Genomic DNA, 16,901 nt, shown 5'->3' with positions numbered 1-16,901 from the left:
AGAGGTGAATCAAATCAGCATTATACCGTTACACCAAAAGTTGTCCGAGGTATTAATGAAGAGCATCTGGAACGAACTCTTCATGCGAGTCACCTCAGCTGACTACATGCAGTCACGAGCAATACGAGAGAGAATGTATAATTTGTTCTTCAGCAACAACTACATGTGATGCGTGGATTTGAATCATATATGTTAATATGCAACATGTAGCTTTCCCACACTGGATATCCAGTCACAAGGAACACTTTTATGCGGGACATGCACATCCAGCAACTATAGCCTCTTGAAGGCAAATCAGGGCGTTTTCTTTCGTATTGCTCGAGGGGACATTTTCGCAGCCAAACAAATGCCATGTGCAGCACAAGTAAAAGCCAATTAGGAGTCGAGCAAAGCATAGTAGTAAAAAGAAGCCTACTGAGGCAGCTCACTCACCGTTCTTTGAGCCATCGCTCAAAAGCTCCCGCCGCTCCCTCTTGGCCTTGAGGAACAGGTTCTGCCACTGTTTCTTCACTTCGGCGACACAGCGGCCACCAGGATGGTGGCTGTTCAGAATGTCCGTCACCTCTTTCCACCCCTCGAGCTTGTCCTTCTTGGTGATGCCCTCTGCCAGACGAGGGTTGATCAGCATCCGGCGCTTCTTCAGCAACGCCAGCAGTTCCATCTTCTCCTCCGTAGGCCAGTGCGGACCCCTCCTGCGGACACCCTGGAGGGGCTTGGGAAGCGGGCTTCCGGACTGGCCGGGGGCTTGGCTACGCACGTCACTTATGACCAAGCCACTGGGGAACGAGGGCACCACAGACTGCGGCTGAGGGGACGGTGGAGGTGGTGGCGTCTGCTGAACCACAAGTCGTACGGGGTGCGGCGCGACTTGCGACTGCTGACCGTTGATCGGGGGATGGCTTCCCTGGCTTAGGAGAAGCCGCATGGCTTGCTGGGGCACTAGCCGTGTCTGGCCATCTGGCTGGCTTTGGACGATGACGTTCGGGGCCCGCGATACGAAAAGCTGAATGGCGTGCGGAGGGTTCGCCAGAATAGGCCTAGAGGTAGTGGTGGTGCTGTCTGCAGTGCTGCTGGAATGGCTCGCAGAATTGTTCGCAGGTTGGCTCGCAGAATGGCTTGCAGCATTTTCGGCGACTTGCTCTGTGGCTGGGCTCATGTCCTGGCGTGGAGTCGCATAGACGAGGGAGTACGGGTCCGCCGGGTCGCTCCTTGAAGGCCCGGGAAGGAAAAGGTCCGCAGCAGACGGCGAAAGCGAGGAATTACTGTCTGTCTCTCGAACTGCTAGCGGTCGAATCGCTTTGGCGGCCGCGAAAAACGGGACGGAACGGCACCAACGCAGTCAAGCAATGCTCGTCGGGAGGAAAAAAAGAAGAGTACAGCATAGAAGCAGAAGTTAGACGAAGTCGTTTAGAGACGCACCGTCACGTCAATTGTTAAAGAGAAGCAGACGACGTGCACCTTGATAAAAAAAATGTCTGCAAAATTATTTTCTTTCTCTTCGCTTCACTGGCGAGGCCAGTTGGAAGCCAATGCAACCAAGTTGGCTGTTTGTCTGATTGAAACATTCACCTGCTACGGAGCAAAGGTAACTGCACCATAAGCTGAATGGCTAGGACAACATACAATAATAATGTGCCACACTCATTTTAGGTTTCCTTGCATCCTCATTACCGTGAGGGGTTCCCGTGTGCAACAATTCGCCGAAACACATGACGAACTACTTCGGGCTGTACTTCGATGTACTTTTCATGCCTTGTTCATGCCCATGCCACATTGCAGCAACCTGGCAATGTTGACGCACTGCTCCATAACGCAGCATGCAAGACGAAATCCTACATGCCAAGTTTTCTCACAACATGCAACCTTCTGAAGAAAAATTCCAAAAGTCATTGCCAGCAAAATACGTTTGATTTTAGGAAAGGAGGAAGGTGACCAAGTTTTAGCAATGCCACTTGGTATATTTTTTGCAATTACAGTAGAGTATTTTAGCATAGTGTTACCATTCTACTGTCACCATTACCACTTCCGTCTTACTGCACATACGTGGCAAACTGTGAATGTGCAATTGGCAGCAGGTGGCATCGGTAACAGTAGAACAGTAATGTTATGCTAAAGACCCCTCGCAGTCATGAAAAAATTTAGAAGGATGAACATGTAGTAACCCTAATCCACCTCAACAGCCCTTCCCATGGCTCACCAACTTGTACGGCTGTCTCACCCACTAAACCGGTACTTACCATTCACACACATCTTTCATGTAAATCACTAGCTTCAATTTTTTTGCCAGGGCACTGTACTCTAGACAAATAGTCACACAAATACACTCAAGTAGGCCAGCGACATGCTTAAATTTTCAATAATATAACAGGTGTTTTCACAATGCAAGCAAACACACGGCTATGAGTGGCACGGTAACGAGAGTCAACAATCTTTCAGCTCCCTGGGCTCTAATTAGTTCAAACCTCAAACACAAGGGTTGTTGCACCGTTCTGCTAAGTACTGATTCCATCTAAGCAAATCAATGAGCTCAGCAGTGACTGAGACGTAGATCTCTAGACATGACTAAATGATGGGCAGGCGCGAAGAATAATTTCAGAGCACTTCAAAAATATAAACGTCAACCTTTTCTGTGACGAAGTGCAGTGAACCTCGCTTGTTCAGAAAAAAAAAAAAAGACCTGCAACAACCTCCACCACCAGGTGGTGCCCCTGCCTTATAAGTTACGAGACGTCTCCATTTTTTGTAGTGCCCTAATGATGACTACGGTCAATGCCGACCACGCTTCACGGTACACTGCAATAAGTGTAACAAGCAGTAACGTTTTAAACATTTGGAAGATAGCCCAGGCAGGCCATTGGCACACATCGGCATTTACAACTTAATGTAATTTGTGGAAGAATTGCTCTCTTCAGGCCCATTTAAATTTTCCTACCCCTTCGGAAACAAATTTCATCACTTTTTCTCCCCCTACCACCAATTAACCACCTCTAATTGGTACTGAACGGGATGTGTGAAAAGGAAAATTGTCATCGACGCAAAAGTAACACAAAGCTACAAGGAAAACCCATACAGAAATCCAAATGAGTTTCCTTTGTAGCTTCATGCCATAGCCAGGTGGGGGGACAATTTTTCCCTTTCGTGACCCTTCCTCTACATTGCCGGCTTCTGCAGAATTCTTCTGCCATATTCAGTGGCCCTGTACTTTGCGTTATCGATTAATTCGACCTCGCAGTGCAATCTGCTAGCCTTCTGGTTAGCTCAGATGACAGGCCCGAAAAGACAATGGCAATCAAACCAGGACAAATTTTTCTTCAACTGCAAAGCTATCTTTCCAAGCAGTGGGTTACTTTTCTACCTTTGCGCTATAGTCGAGTGGATGACAATTTTGCCTTTCTTAACCACCCTCCACCTAGCAGGCAGAACTGATTTCCCATGAGCGAGATGCGAGTGAAAGTGAAACCAATGCTGACTGCGGTGAACAAGTTCAACTGGCGAGCACCCCTGGTCCGCGATGGTGAACTAAAGGAACCTCGTGCCCCTTCGCTCTCACTCACACAAAGCGTGCACACAGCTAAGGAAATGCAGCCTACACAGTTTTGCGAGACGGCAATGCTTGGCTCACCTTTTGAAGGAGATGTGTTCGTGCAGGGCACGAATGAAGTGCTCGTAACGACGCTCGATGAAAATGAAGGTGGGGAGGCGCGTGCCGTCGCTCAGGTTCAGCGTGAGCTCGTGCGTGTCGGCAACCTGGCGACACCGGTACGAGGTGAGGTCGGTCACCTCAAACGATACGGTGGAGTGTGGCCCAGGCGAGGGCGAGTCACCCGCTGAGGTCCCGTTCTCCTTCTTGATCTTCACAGAGTCTGAAATGATAGGCTCGTCAATTAACCCTTTGGATGCTACCGCATCTTTCTCTCTGTTGCCTGCTAAACTTGTACTGACACAACATTTCTAGCTCGCCATTTTTTTTTTTTCACGTTAGGCGAACGTCCAAAAAAACACCAAGTCTTAAAAAATTGCGGACGTACTTTGATCCGACCAACTCATACACAAAAGACAGCGAAGCTGTACAAGAGAGTTCTCATACCCTCCGATAGTCCTAGAAGTCTGTTTTGAGTTGAATGCCTCACTATTCCGATGCCATTCCTTCACTATACCCGAGCTTTTTCAAGTGCTTCACTATATATCCGGGCTTAACTCCAGTTATATTGATTTTTCATTGGTTAATTCCATCCAGACTGAAAGTCCCGCAGGCGTTTGTGCATTTCTATGGGCCCAAACTTTTGTCATTCTGATCCTTAAATTGGCCTTTGCCAGATAACGCGAACTAATAATTCAAACTCAAAGGGGCCCGAAAGTTTGTTCGTAATAAAAGAAGGTATAATTGAATGGAGGACTTCCGTGCAGTGCTGCATTAGGCGGTACATGAGCACCGAGCTAACCCAAGTGACACGGTCTGAAAATGTGGCTTCACAGCAGCGCAGCACGTGCTGCCGTGAGAAGCCACACTTCTAGGCTATATATCCGCTGCTGTGAAGCCACACCTCAAGGAAAAGTTCGCATATAACCCGCACCCCAACTCTACTGTACATTTAAAAAAAATTTTTTTATGCCGATTATGGCCGGCAAAATATGATACTTGCAACGGGAGCTAGAAGAGCAGCCAGCGCGGCCAGACTACCGGTCCAATGCGCCACCATGCGAGTTGGCTCACTGCTGAAGGCACGGTCCACGGCACGGCATGTCCCATTAAACTGTTGTAAATGCTTACGCGTTTGGATTACCGGGTGTTCTCTCACACTGAAATACAGATAATTTTAACTGGACCACAGCAGCATCAGTTCAAATAAACCGTAAGTTTGAATTAAGCTTGCTCAAATTAACAGCCCACTGTATATATACATGTTCCTTTCCTTTTTTTTTTTCCTTTCTATTTCCGAAAGATCGAAAGTTGTTCCTCCCATTACATCCGTATTTAGGTGCTAATACAGTATGTGCAAAAAGTCTGCAGCGCAGTTTCAACAACTCAGAAAATATGTGCCAAAAGTCGTTTAGGGAAAAAACTGATGGCCACTTCACGGTTCAAAAACACAGCCCGACAGCGAGGGCAGGAAACTTAGCCCGCACAGGTTAAGAAACCTACCGGGTGATCGGCACCTGTCCTTGCCCCCCACATGGTACGAGACAGCGCTGTCGGCAGTCAGGTCCTCCCAGACACCGGCGGAGTCCTCGTCGTACCGCTGCGGTTGCTCCTTGGCCGCCGATGGCGGTGGGTATGCCAACCACGTCACGACATGTCCGTGCTTCTGAATAGCAAAGCCAAGATAAAAGAGGGCAAGGACGAGGGGTGAGGCGAGGCTAAGTGCCATTTCCTGTCTGCAATACTCCATTCCACTACTCCATGCCATGCCTTTCAATGAGCATTATCCCACAAAAATTTTTCGAAAGAGATCTAACAGTAATGGATATATGAGAGTGCAATGTTTACTTTCCACAATGCCCCTCAAGTGAACGTTTCCTGTTGGCTGGGGTGGCACCGATAGAAACGCTCTGCCTATTATGTATTCATTACTTTTTCTTCTTTTTGCATGCTCTTGTAGTAACCCTTCTAGGTTGGCATCTGACAAAAATGCCGCAGAGCGACAATGACGTGGAGAAAACAAGGCTGGCACAATCAACGCTTCCGTTTTTGTTAAAGCATTGCCATTCTAAAGGTATGCATCTATGCAAGCTTTCACATGGGAGTAATTCATAAATGCACAACCACCCAACGGCTTGCCTCTATGGGCTGTTGGTCTATGACATCACAGGCCGGGCCAAGCAGAGGGGTTCTTAAAAGCCACAGGAGAGAGCAATCATCTATGTGAGAATGTGAGTCCCTGCTGTGTGCAGTGGTGAATGGCAATGTTAGATTAAATGAAACAGGCTAGCACTAGAATTCTTTATTGTTACTGTGCTTTCTGACTGTTATGAATGTTTAACAGACGCTTAAACAACCTCAGCGCAGGTAACTGAAGCAACTACGGAAATTGCGCAACGTACTAGCTATTTTTTTGGCATGGTGTATGGATGTACATGCCAGCACACAGACAGCCAAATAGAATACTAACAGCTGCAGCTGTAAAACCAGGATGTACACCATAGGCCACTCTTAAAAGAAAACCTAATTAGTATTCTATCTTTACTGATAGCTGAAATATGAAATGAAGGTATTACATTGTTTCTTTTTTTGTGCATGCACGTTTGCCATATGAATCGTGTCTGCCACATTGCCGAAGAAATATTGCAGACATAATGCTTTAATTAACCGTTCAATGTACCTTTAATGAGTGTGCCTGTGCTGTACGATTGTGAAAAAAAAAAATGTTACGACAGCAGAACTATTTAAAGGGAACGCCTTCTTCAGATCTGTCAATGCATTGTCGGTCATGCGATTGTAAGCCCTTTTTTGAAAGGACACAACATAATCAGGCACAGAGATCAAGAGACATGTGAAATCATTGAGGCTCTCCAAATAAACACCACGAATTTAGTATTTTGGTTCCATTTATAACCCTGCTCAAATGCCAAATCAGTGTTCTCGAACGGCTTGGCCTACGCTTTTTGTATACTTATCTTTTGCAGAGTGCAATAAACTGTCAGTTGTTGGTGCAGCACTTGTGTGTCCTTATTTTGGTGTCAGCACCCCCTTTACCCTACCATTGTAATTAACCTGAACCAACTCGTTCAAGTTTACCCCTATTGAAATATACACAAGCACACTCGTGCGCAGTCTTCACTTCCGAATCACCAGAAATGCAATGCAGAGGACACCCCACACTCACCTCCTTTGTGATTTCCAGCTTCCCGGATATCGTCTCCTCGCCGCGTGAACTGAGCATGCGCACGGACACATTGTCTTGGGTGTAGGTTAACTGCATCAGAAAAGAAACAGATCAGAAAAATTAGCGGTGTTCAAATGATGAAAGTTCCTAATCGATCCGAATACAAATAATCATACCAATTCGAATATTGAATATTTTCTCATTTCTGAACAAAGCGTACTATGAAGTTTGTGCAGAGCCCATTAAGTAAAAAAAAATGAGGCTCACATAAATTATTTGACGCATCAATGTAATATCCTTCACAATTGAACCTTCACACAACTAAGATGCTTGGAAATGAGAAACAGCTGCTTTCAGCTGGGGCCCCATGACACCGGTGCCCTAACAGCACATGCAGCATGCAGCGTTGTGCTCACTGAACAAGAAAAGTATGAAACTAAAGCACCACACACTGTTTCAGAGGAATGCAAACGTGGTTAAACTGGCCGAACGACCAATTGTGACAACAAATTTTTATAGAGGCTGCCTAAATGTGAACAATTTTTATTTAATGACTGGAAATAATTGAGCAGAAGTCATACGCCTCATGCGCTCGCTCAGGAACTCGTCCCTATGCTCATCAACCATGACTTTCCTGCAGCAGAATCGTTTGAAACAGTTCTCACTTACGTTCGCTCTCCTTTCAGACTCCAGTAAGCGTTGTTATCCCTTTTATTTGAAACAAATATCTGACTATTCCAAATATTGAATTCTCAAATAGACTGAAAATTGCAGAGACTACTCCATTCGTATATTCAAACACCCCTACAAAAAATACTACTTTAACCTCCCACTGCCAGATGTTTTCTTTTTCCCAGCAGCAAGGAATGCAGACTATGCTTTTTGGTATCAATCCATGGCGAACATGAGCCCCTATAAATCAATGAGAAGTCAGTTTAAATTAAAGTTACATTTTGGGCTTTTAAGTGCAAAAACGACAATCTGATTATGAGGCATGCCGTAGTGGTAGATTCCGGATTATTTTTGACCACCTGGAAGCTCTTCAATGAATATGCACATAAATCTAAGTACACAAGCTTTTTTGCATTCTGCTCCTATAAGAGTAAGTTTTATGGCTAAAACCTGATGTAAAATATATTTGAGCAGTGTATTTTCATTCTCACTTTTTGATATTCTCCCATTTGACTTCTGAATTATACGGCTTGCAACTTGCCAAAAAGCTTACAAAGTTTAACCGATATGGTTAACGATTACATCAGCAGTTCGATTTTTTTTGTTTGGTGTCCCCTTCTATTGAACAATATACAGTTTTAGTTTAGCGTGGTTACCGGAATAGCGGGCGTACCGGAATAGCGGGATCGAAGTGCGCATGCGCAGAACGCTAACCGACCCATACCGTTTACCGTGCGCACGCTATTTCTCAGAGTTAACGTTACCGTGTTAGCGTGGTGTACGTAGTGTACGTAAAACATGGCGGCTGTCCCGGTCGCCCGCTTCGAACTGAATTTGGCGTTGTTTTTGTAGAATTCATTTCGTTCGTAGCAAATGACTGCGTAAACGGCTTTTGCTTAGTCTCATGCCGCTTCGCCGAGAGAGTGTTATGGCTAATCTTGAGGAATTTTCGAGATCGCTTCTCGTTTCGAACGCGCCTAAGCCTAACCAGAGAAATTTTTTTCTGAGATGCGAGCTCCATCTGTTGCTAAAGTCGGAAGATAGGCGCGACGACGGCATATGGTCTCTGAGACGGGAGGATTTCGGAGGCTATGGTAGACAGCTTGTACTGCTTGTCTGTTTCGTTGCAGATCGACGGACATGTGAAGTAAAAATACAACGCGCTCCTGGCTTCCATTGCGCTGCCTATTGCACTTTCCGGACGCACACACACATAGAATTAGGTGCCCTGTGTATGCGAAATTCAAAGCGTAATGGAATAGCGTCCCGCACGTAAACTACGCTATCACGCTATACTAAAACTCTCTTTCTGCAAAGTTCGTTTGCGGAACGGTAACGCTATTTCCCGTAACCCCGCTATTACGCTAACGCTAAACTAAAACTGTCTAATAGCTTAGCACACCCTGAAGGCCCCCGGAAGTGTGATAGCTACAATGGATCTGACACTTCTTTTTAACTGGAAAGATTCACAAGGTATGCTAAACAAAAAAGAAAATGTCGGGAACTGAACAAAGTGCATGCAGTCACATGTCATGCTGTCAAGAAGTATAGCATACTCTTCCTCCTCTTTAACTCTGTAACCCCACTGTTTTCGCAAACAGGACCATGGGGCAAGGCTTGTTTTGTCTAGTTTACCCCCTATTTTGTCTAGTCAACCTCTGAAACATTCCAGCTTGCCAAATGTGCCTTAGTAGTAACTTGCTCCCGTGATGACACTTCCCCTTCTATGACCTCACTGTGCGTATGCGCTTAGCTTAGTTGCTACACATTTGCCAGAGGCTCATTATCTGCTATTCATTTACAAATGTTCTTTGCTATAGTTATGAAGTATTAGCTTTTATCCCACTAGTTGGCTGCCCAGCCTCACACATACATTCACCGAAAAACTAGGTGCATGCACACATTATTAATAAATAAGCTCAAAAATTATGCGCCTTTTAGAGTGATCATTTGTTCCAACAATAACAGCCATACCCATTCAGATGTAGATGTACTTTTCATAGCATTCAACACTTATGCTTTGCTTTCGAGAGGCTCATGGTTGTCTCACTGATAGCCATTTGCTACATAATACTTTGTAGACACTAACACTTTAACAGATATGGAGCCGTATTTGTAACAACACGCTTCATTTTCCATTGTTTTTGGCCTTTGTCATTGGCTTGGATGCTGCCATGCAGTTGTTACTTGCTGCGATTGGCCTTTCAGTGCAAGGCACAAGAAAGAATAGAAAATAAACTGTATCATTATAAAATACAGTTTGTTTTGTAAATCTGTTTTTAAACTATAATTCAAACAATTTGTTTTGTAAAATACAGTAAATGTTGTTTCTAGGCATATGTGAACAGTGGATTTTGAGTTCGAAGCAAATTCAAGGCGAATGGTGACAAATGTTTTCTAATCGAATATCAAATAGCTGCTGTGCAGGAAAGTGGCTGCATACACGTATACATCAGAACTGCGTGTTGGAAGTAACTACTTGTTCTGTGGAAAAATTAGGCAATAGTTTAGTGCAGTACAATACATTAACTAATGTCAAAGAAACAAAGAGGTTAATGAATAGCAAAGCATGATGCAACTGCCACTGTGCATGCAGGAAGTTAATAAAAGAACCCGTAAGTAAAACAATGCACAAATTAGAAATGTAGACTACTGCAATGACTAGAGGAAGCGTAAACAGAAGATAATGCCAAACCAATGCGTGTATTCTGATTAGACGTCTCGGTTACACTAATTAGACGTTTCGTTCATAGTGTGACCGGAGGCGGCGTGTGCACATATGCACAACGTACACTTGGCCCTGTTACGATGCCTCTGATTAGACATCTCGGTTACACTAATTAGATGTCTCGTTCATACTGTGACCGGAGGCAGCGTGTGCACACATGTACAATGCACACTTGGCCCTGTTACGGTGCCCCTTTTCCACTCTTAGTACGCTTCACTGCCCGGCAGATATGCTTCACCGCATAGTCTACTGTATTGCAGCAAAGCTGAACATAGGGAACCAATTTATTACACTTCGAAAGGTCCAGTATGAAATTCTTTTTTTTTTTTTGTGTTGATAACAGAGGTGGGCTACTGCTTGATTATGTACCAAGATAACTTAAAGGAATCAAAGTGGAGTCAAATGGTTACATTACCCCATCCTTGAGCTAAGGACATCACAGTGCAGGGCGCCAGATTAACTACAGTTCACGGAGTTCTGCAGTGTGCACTTCAATGCTGACTTCAACAGAACTTCACTTTGCCTAAATTGGTAACAAATTCATAGTCCATACTATCGACGCCATTTTGGCAAAGCTGCAGTACCGATAACGCTCCAGTTTTCTTATCACCAGCCTTTAAACAGCACCTAAGCAGACAACACATGCGCTTGGTTTTATCAGACACAACATAATTCCAAGCACATCGCCTCTGAGATTTTTCAGCCCACCACAGGCACCGCCTCATCTTGTAGGTCAGCAGAGGAGCCGCGCGTTTTCTGTCATGCGCCACTTCCGGCGAGTGGCAATGGTGGCATTTTTTTACAGTTTCGGCATCAAAATCTTCCATTTTTTGCGAGCTTTTCGTGACTCTTCCCCTAGTATTTCAAACATAAAATTGCATGCGGAGGCTGCTCCACGTCTGAACTATCTGAAACCAGAATTGGTACGTGGTCCAAAATTTCACTACAGTTAGCCTTTAAATCGAAGCACTGTGGCCCCCATTTCTGCATTCCTCTTCAATCCAAATGCAGTCGCTGCAGCCGGGTGTTGAGCCCATGACCTGAGGCTTGGCGGCCAAAGTCCACAACGACTAAGACCACTATGACAGGCATTGCTCTACGACAAATACAACATTTTGACAGGCATACAAGGCTTTAAAAGCACATGAAAGTTGTTGTGCTCGAGCATAAATTTTTGTTCCAGTGTAATGTCTTCTTTATTGCAAACATGGCCGCGAGTTTGGCATGAGCTGTTTGGTCTTTCCCAAACTACAATCCCCAGAAGCCCATGTACGTACTATACAGACTCCTTCATGGAAAAGAAGTTTCAAGTTATTGCTGCAATTGAACTAGTGGCTCTATCCCTGTGATGCAATAACCGTTTTAATAAAATGTGCCCCCCCTGCCTTGCAGCTGTGTTCTCGGGCTTGGAACTTAACATGACAGCCTTCACGTGTGACCACAACAAAAGAGCTTCCTCACGAATATCTTGGGTCTGAAGAGTGTGGAAATGCAACTCTCCTGACTGCCAGCTACTATGAAGCATTTATTTCAGAGGGGACTGCTGGCCCACATGCATCACGATGCTAAGTGCTTGCACATGTGCCAATGTCACTGGAAGCAAGCTAACTCATACTCTGCATTTGTAAATAAAGAAACGCTCATCAGCGGGTGACAATACTGCACTGGGACAATGTGGCCTTTAAAAAATCTATGCCATTCTTGAGGAGGCTTTACTTAGGAGCATGTTCTTAGGGGTGGGCGGCGCTACCCGGACGAAAGACAAAGGAAGTAGATGATACGAGCGAGTTCAGTTACCAACTCGCCCAGCTTGCTGTGTTAATTTAGTTAGGAAGTTCAACTCCTATATTTAAGTTCCAATTACACATGCAATACAGAAATGTTTTCCTTCAGAAAGAGCTGAGTCAATTAGAACGGAAACTGTTGTATTTAAGTTCTACTGAATGTTAGAGCAGTAAACTTATTTAGAGCCACAAGTTATCATATTTACTAAATAAAGGTAAATATTATGTACACATCATAACAGAAACCAATGCATTAACACACCAAGTCTTCTAATACACAATGTGTTTGCCACTTGGTTTTCTGATAATCAAAAGCAATGCAGGAAGTAAGCAATGATAATAATAAACCCCTGATGAATCTTTGTCACACATCATCTTCACTACTGATAGTGCTCTACGACTTCTGCGAGTCGTGGAGAAGCATTTTGACAACCGTTGTGCTGGTTCCGGCACAGGTACATTACATGCATAGGTTGCGTGTAATGTGCAATGTGACCACTAGACAGACCTATACAGACATCAAGAACTGAAAAGAAGCCATTAGTAGCTACCACTAGAAAACTAAGAGGAAACCAATTCTCCTCGGCGTACCGGATCAGAGTCGGGAGAGAACGATGGCAGACGCTTCAGCCTCGCCTTGGCCCCAGCACGTGTCCACATATTCCAAACCACAATGGGCAACACAGTGAGAGCCATAAACAACCACATCAAGCAAGTCTAGCACTGAAAACGTTCACCAGTGAGACCCCAGACGTCCATCCTTTTTTTTTTTTCAGGCCAGTGGCAGCATGCACGCGCACTGTCCAAAAGTGAGAACCTCTGTCACAAAGCTCAACAATCTCGTTTTACCTTATCAGCGCAAGAGCCACGACCCCCCCAGATATGTAACAAACACAGCGTTCCAGCATGCGTCAGACTCACGCTTGTATGTGTGGCCACCAAAAGTGAAAAAAAAAAGTAAGAAAAAAGAAATGAGCTGCACAAATGACGTAGACATGGTTGCAATAAAGAAAATGAGGACGTGTACAACCACCTATTTTCGCAATGCGGATAAGGTTTTCAGCGATGCCTGGCCTCAGATTGATAAGGACAAATTTGTTCTTGCATCACCACTGTTTAGAGGCCAGGTAATTTACCTACAAAGTGCTCGCCTGTTATTTTTTTTTTTCCAGTCAGGAGACAACTTTGATTCAGTAAAAAGCAAGAAACAATTCTAAAAGGAAAGCAGGAGAAGCAGACGGAACAACGCCGAATAAAGTGGAACAGTTCCCAATACAGTCAAACCTCAGTATAATGAACACGGATATAATGAAATGAATATTCGTTCCGAATTTACATTTGCAATCTTTTTCTGCACCATTATCCACGTGTATGCTTATAATGAATATTAGATATAACAAAGATATTTTCGTGTCAGGCGCGACTTCATTATAATGAGGTTCAAACGAGTGTATTAAAGACATACTAAAGAGTATACATTAGGTTAAGCCTAATTAGAAAATTGCTCTTTTGCAAAAGCAAAACGACCACCGTTACTGTCAGAGGAGGCTTGGTAGGCCAGAAGAGATGTAAAAAGGAAAGACAGGTGGTGACATCGTCCTGTCCTGTTCCAACGACAACTCGTCACGATGTCGTCGATTTTGACACCCGCTAACACTGATCTAGTTGATCGTTAAAGAGAGACTACACTGCACCCTAAATGAGCCAAATACTCAAAATGGCAAACTTATAAAGCACTTCCTCTGCAAAAGCGCCCAAAGATGAGAAAATACTTTGAAAACCATGATGACACAAAGACTAGGACCTCCCACACTTAACAGAACATCTGCTCCACAGTGCTTGCTCACAAGCAGAGTTATGTGAACAATTCACACAACAATTCATGCCTCATGTAAAACTAGAGATTCCAAGTGCAGCGACACAAAATACCATGTGGACAGAAAGAAGAGTTGGCATGAAATGTTTTGCTTTTTTGCAAAACATAGCAACGGTTTTGGCACTCGCTCTGGCTTACTCAGAAGTCTGCTACGCCACTACTCATCGCATAGCCCAAAGTAGCAGCATGGCAGACGACCAAGCGAGCGAGCGGAAGTGTCAAAACATCGCAATGTTCAGCTCCTATGTGACCAACTTCTGTGTCATGACACTAGAAGACGATACCAAAACAGCAATTAAAGTAAATTATTTAGGACACTCCGAGACTTGACAGCAATTCTTAAAGGTTTCAATGTCGAGCACTTTCTTTTACTGCAAAAATCAAAAGCCTCAAAATTTCACGTCAGATCTACTTTAAGGCAGTGTGCCAAAACGTTTGGTCATTTATCTGCCTGAGCAACAAGGGTCAAAATGAAACATCTAATCAAATTATGAGGCTTAGCATCCCAATAAACACACAGGTTATGATAAATGCAACAGCAGGGGCTCCGGATTCGTTTCAATGAGATGGGGTTCTTTATCTTTAACATGTGTCTAAACTTAAGTATGCTTACGATGTTACATTCCACTTTAACGAATGAGGCTGCAGGGGCCATGAAATGAAATTACTATCTTGCGCTCAAATCAGCAGAACACTATAGCCACTACCAACCGTGATAGATAAGCAACAAGGTCACCGAAATTCAATAAAACAACAGCTAGCAGCCTACACTGTGTCGAGTCTAGCATATTTGGCCATTTCACTCTGTAATGCAATAAGATTGCAGGTTTGTACACGCATTGCAGGTGTTACTGCTGAAACAAGGGACATTTAATTGTCTTTTATCTTTCAACTCTGTCAGAATATCAGAAACATGTGCAGGCTTAGAGTAATATGGGGCAACAGAAGACAACCTGAATCTTATCTAACAATGCCCACTAATGTGCAACAAATCCAACAACATTACAACACTGATACGAAAAAAATTAAAATGATACCACATATTGGAATGACTAAATTAGTCTGAGAAAGGACAGCAATACAAAGTTGGACCCAGGTAAAAAAGAAAAAGTAATTTCAATGAAATAAAAAGTGAAGGAAATGAGATCATTTTTCAGTTTAATAAGTGCGTTAAGAGGATGCTTCACATTCAAATACATGTGAAACACAGAAATGTGCTCAATGGACAGCTGCTGATCCGACATGAGACATTTGTTGCATTTAAGAGCCGATATTCTATCCTACAGCCTGTTGGAAGCAGAATCATAATTTAGGCACTCAAATGTTTTTAAAAATTGCTCGAAGTTGGCAAAAAACAAAAAGTTAATTACAATTACGAAAGCACAATGTTTATAGCTCTAAGCCTGCTCTAAAAACAGATATCACAATTATGTAAAGTGCACTTGTTATGTAATCTGAAGCAAACAAATGTGACATTTAACATACAACTGCAGCATGAACTCGCTACATTGTTTTACCATGTTATGCTGTTGCTGGAGCGAGTTAGACACAGGAGCAGCCGAGTCTAGAGCAGAAGTGGAACTGTGTTTAATGAAAGTTTTCAGAAGTCCCATGGGCATTCATAAGCTATTTTCAAAATCCAGAGCTGTGTGTCATCTATCAAATATGTGCGCTTTTAATGTCCAAATAGATACAACCAGACTGTTTATATTGTTTTTTTTTTATAATTATTATAATTATTACTGCGGAATTAAGTTGTAAACTTCATGCTTTATTTTTCAGATTTTCAGCCCATCTTTGTTAAAAAATTCACTGCTTACATATCTGCTCCCAAGTGTCCATACATGTTCACTTAACTTTCTTTAACGCACCAAACCTGTCATAACCGGTTTAGCAGATGCCGAACAACACGATGTCTCCACTCCTATGGTTCGGATCGGAGAGCTTCCTCTTAACTGCTCAAACGTCCAAATTATGAAACCCAAAACACATCCTGAATATTGCTGCATCGGCTGAACATCGCAACGGCGACTGCCACAGACTATAAGGCCATCGACACAACTCTCAACGCTCACGACAGCTATCCGATAGCGTTCGGAGAGCGAGCAGCATTGGGACGTTCACAAACACAACATAAACAGTCATGACACGGAGTGCCCGGCCTTGAAACGGTCGAAAGCCCAAGAATCGTGTTTGCGCCACACGGCGTCACCCGTCAGTTATATTCACTCGCCTCTACTGACCGCGTCAGTCGAGCATCGCAATAATAAGGTCGCACGAAGACGCGAGGGAGTGTCATTCAGCCAAAACAAAACAAACAAAACGACGATGCGCGCACGTTTGCATGATGTAGGCATAGGCGGGCCTCAGCAAAGGCACTTCGAGGACTCGTAAGAACACCGTAGTAAAACTCGTATCACCAAGGGGCCAAAGAATCAGCGACATAGTTTCGCGAGACTCGAAAAACAGTTTTCACACAGTGGTGACAGGCGAGGAGTCACTTCCAGTTATGCGCAAAAAAGAAGCTTCTTTTGCCAGGAGTCGTGCCGCTATTTATGAGGGCTGCGATTAGGCCGTCCAAATAAATTTAGCAACAAGCGAACTTCTCTCGCGGAGTTCTTTCGTTCCCTGTCATCAACTAGATCGAGTTAAATCAAATGCGGGTAAGCTAGCAGTTGGCATGGTTCAGACGGCATCTAGAGATCTTCTAAAAGCAAGTGTTGAAACGTTCTGTTATCGACAACCCGCAGTTAGTGTCAAAAAAAATTTAATTATCTTACTTGTTTCTCGCCCCCTCCGTCCGCCATCTTTAAAGTCCGTTGCTGCTGACGATGGCGTTAGCGAGCTTTTCGCGTGACAAGCGAGTCAACCAACTTTGCTTGAAATTTTCGTAAACGTATTACAACTAAAGCTCAAATACCTAGCATAGAAATAAAATTAATTATTAGAACAGTGTGTTGCCTTCTCACGTTGAATAGCTTTCTTTACTATTTCAAAGCTAAGTTTTCATCATAATT

General features: G+C 43.8%; 1 protein-coding gene across 4 annotated transcripts in view; it reads right to left on the bottom strand.

Annotated features, from left to right (window-relative positions):
- Positions 1–16,747, bottom strand: part of LOC119464065 (TBC1 domain family member 15) — a 76,015-nt gene extending 59,268 nt beyond the window's left edge. For 2 of the 4 annotated variants that reach the window (XR_005194383.2, XM_037724885.2), the window contains exons 1-4: positions 12,600–12,748; positions 6,825–6,914; positions 5,144–5,306; positions 3,623–3,863 (exon numbers count right to left, since the gene is read on the bottom strand). Coding sequence is in view for 2 of the 4 variants with exons in the window: in XM_037724885.2 (XP_037580813.1) it covers positions 3,623–3,863; positions 5,144–5,306; positions 6,825–6,914; positions 12,600–12,716 (611 nt within the window). In the remaining 2 variants the exon portion in view is untranslated. Of the gene's footprint in view, positions 1–432; positions 1,209–3,622; positions 3,864–5,143; positions 5,307–6,824; positions 6,915–12,599; positions 12,810–16,664 lie in introns of those variants that run through there. The other 2 variants (XM_037724886.2, XR_005194384.2) reach the window with 2 other exon arrangements.
- Between the last annotated feature and the right edge of the window lie 154 nt (positions 16,748–16,901).

This window comes from Dermacentor silvarum, chromosome 9, assembly GCF_013339745.2.
Source record: "Dermacentor silvarum isolate Dsil-2018 chromosome 9, BIME_Dsil_1.4, whole genome shotgun sequence".
Lineage (NCBI taxonomy): Eukaryota > Metazoa > Arthropoda > Arachnida > Ixodida > Ixodidae > Dermacentor > Dermacentor silvarum.
The sequence above is the reverse complement of the archived record's forward strand: the minus strand, read 5'-3'. Positions and strand labels throughout refer to the sequence as shown.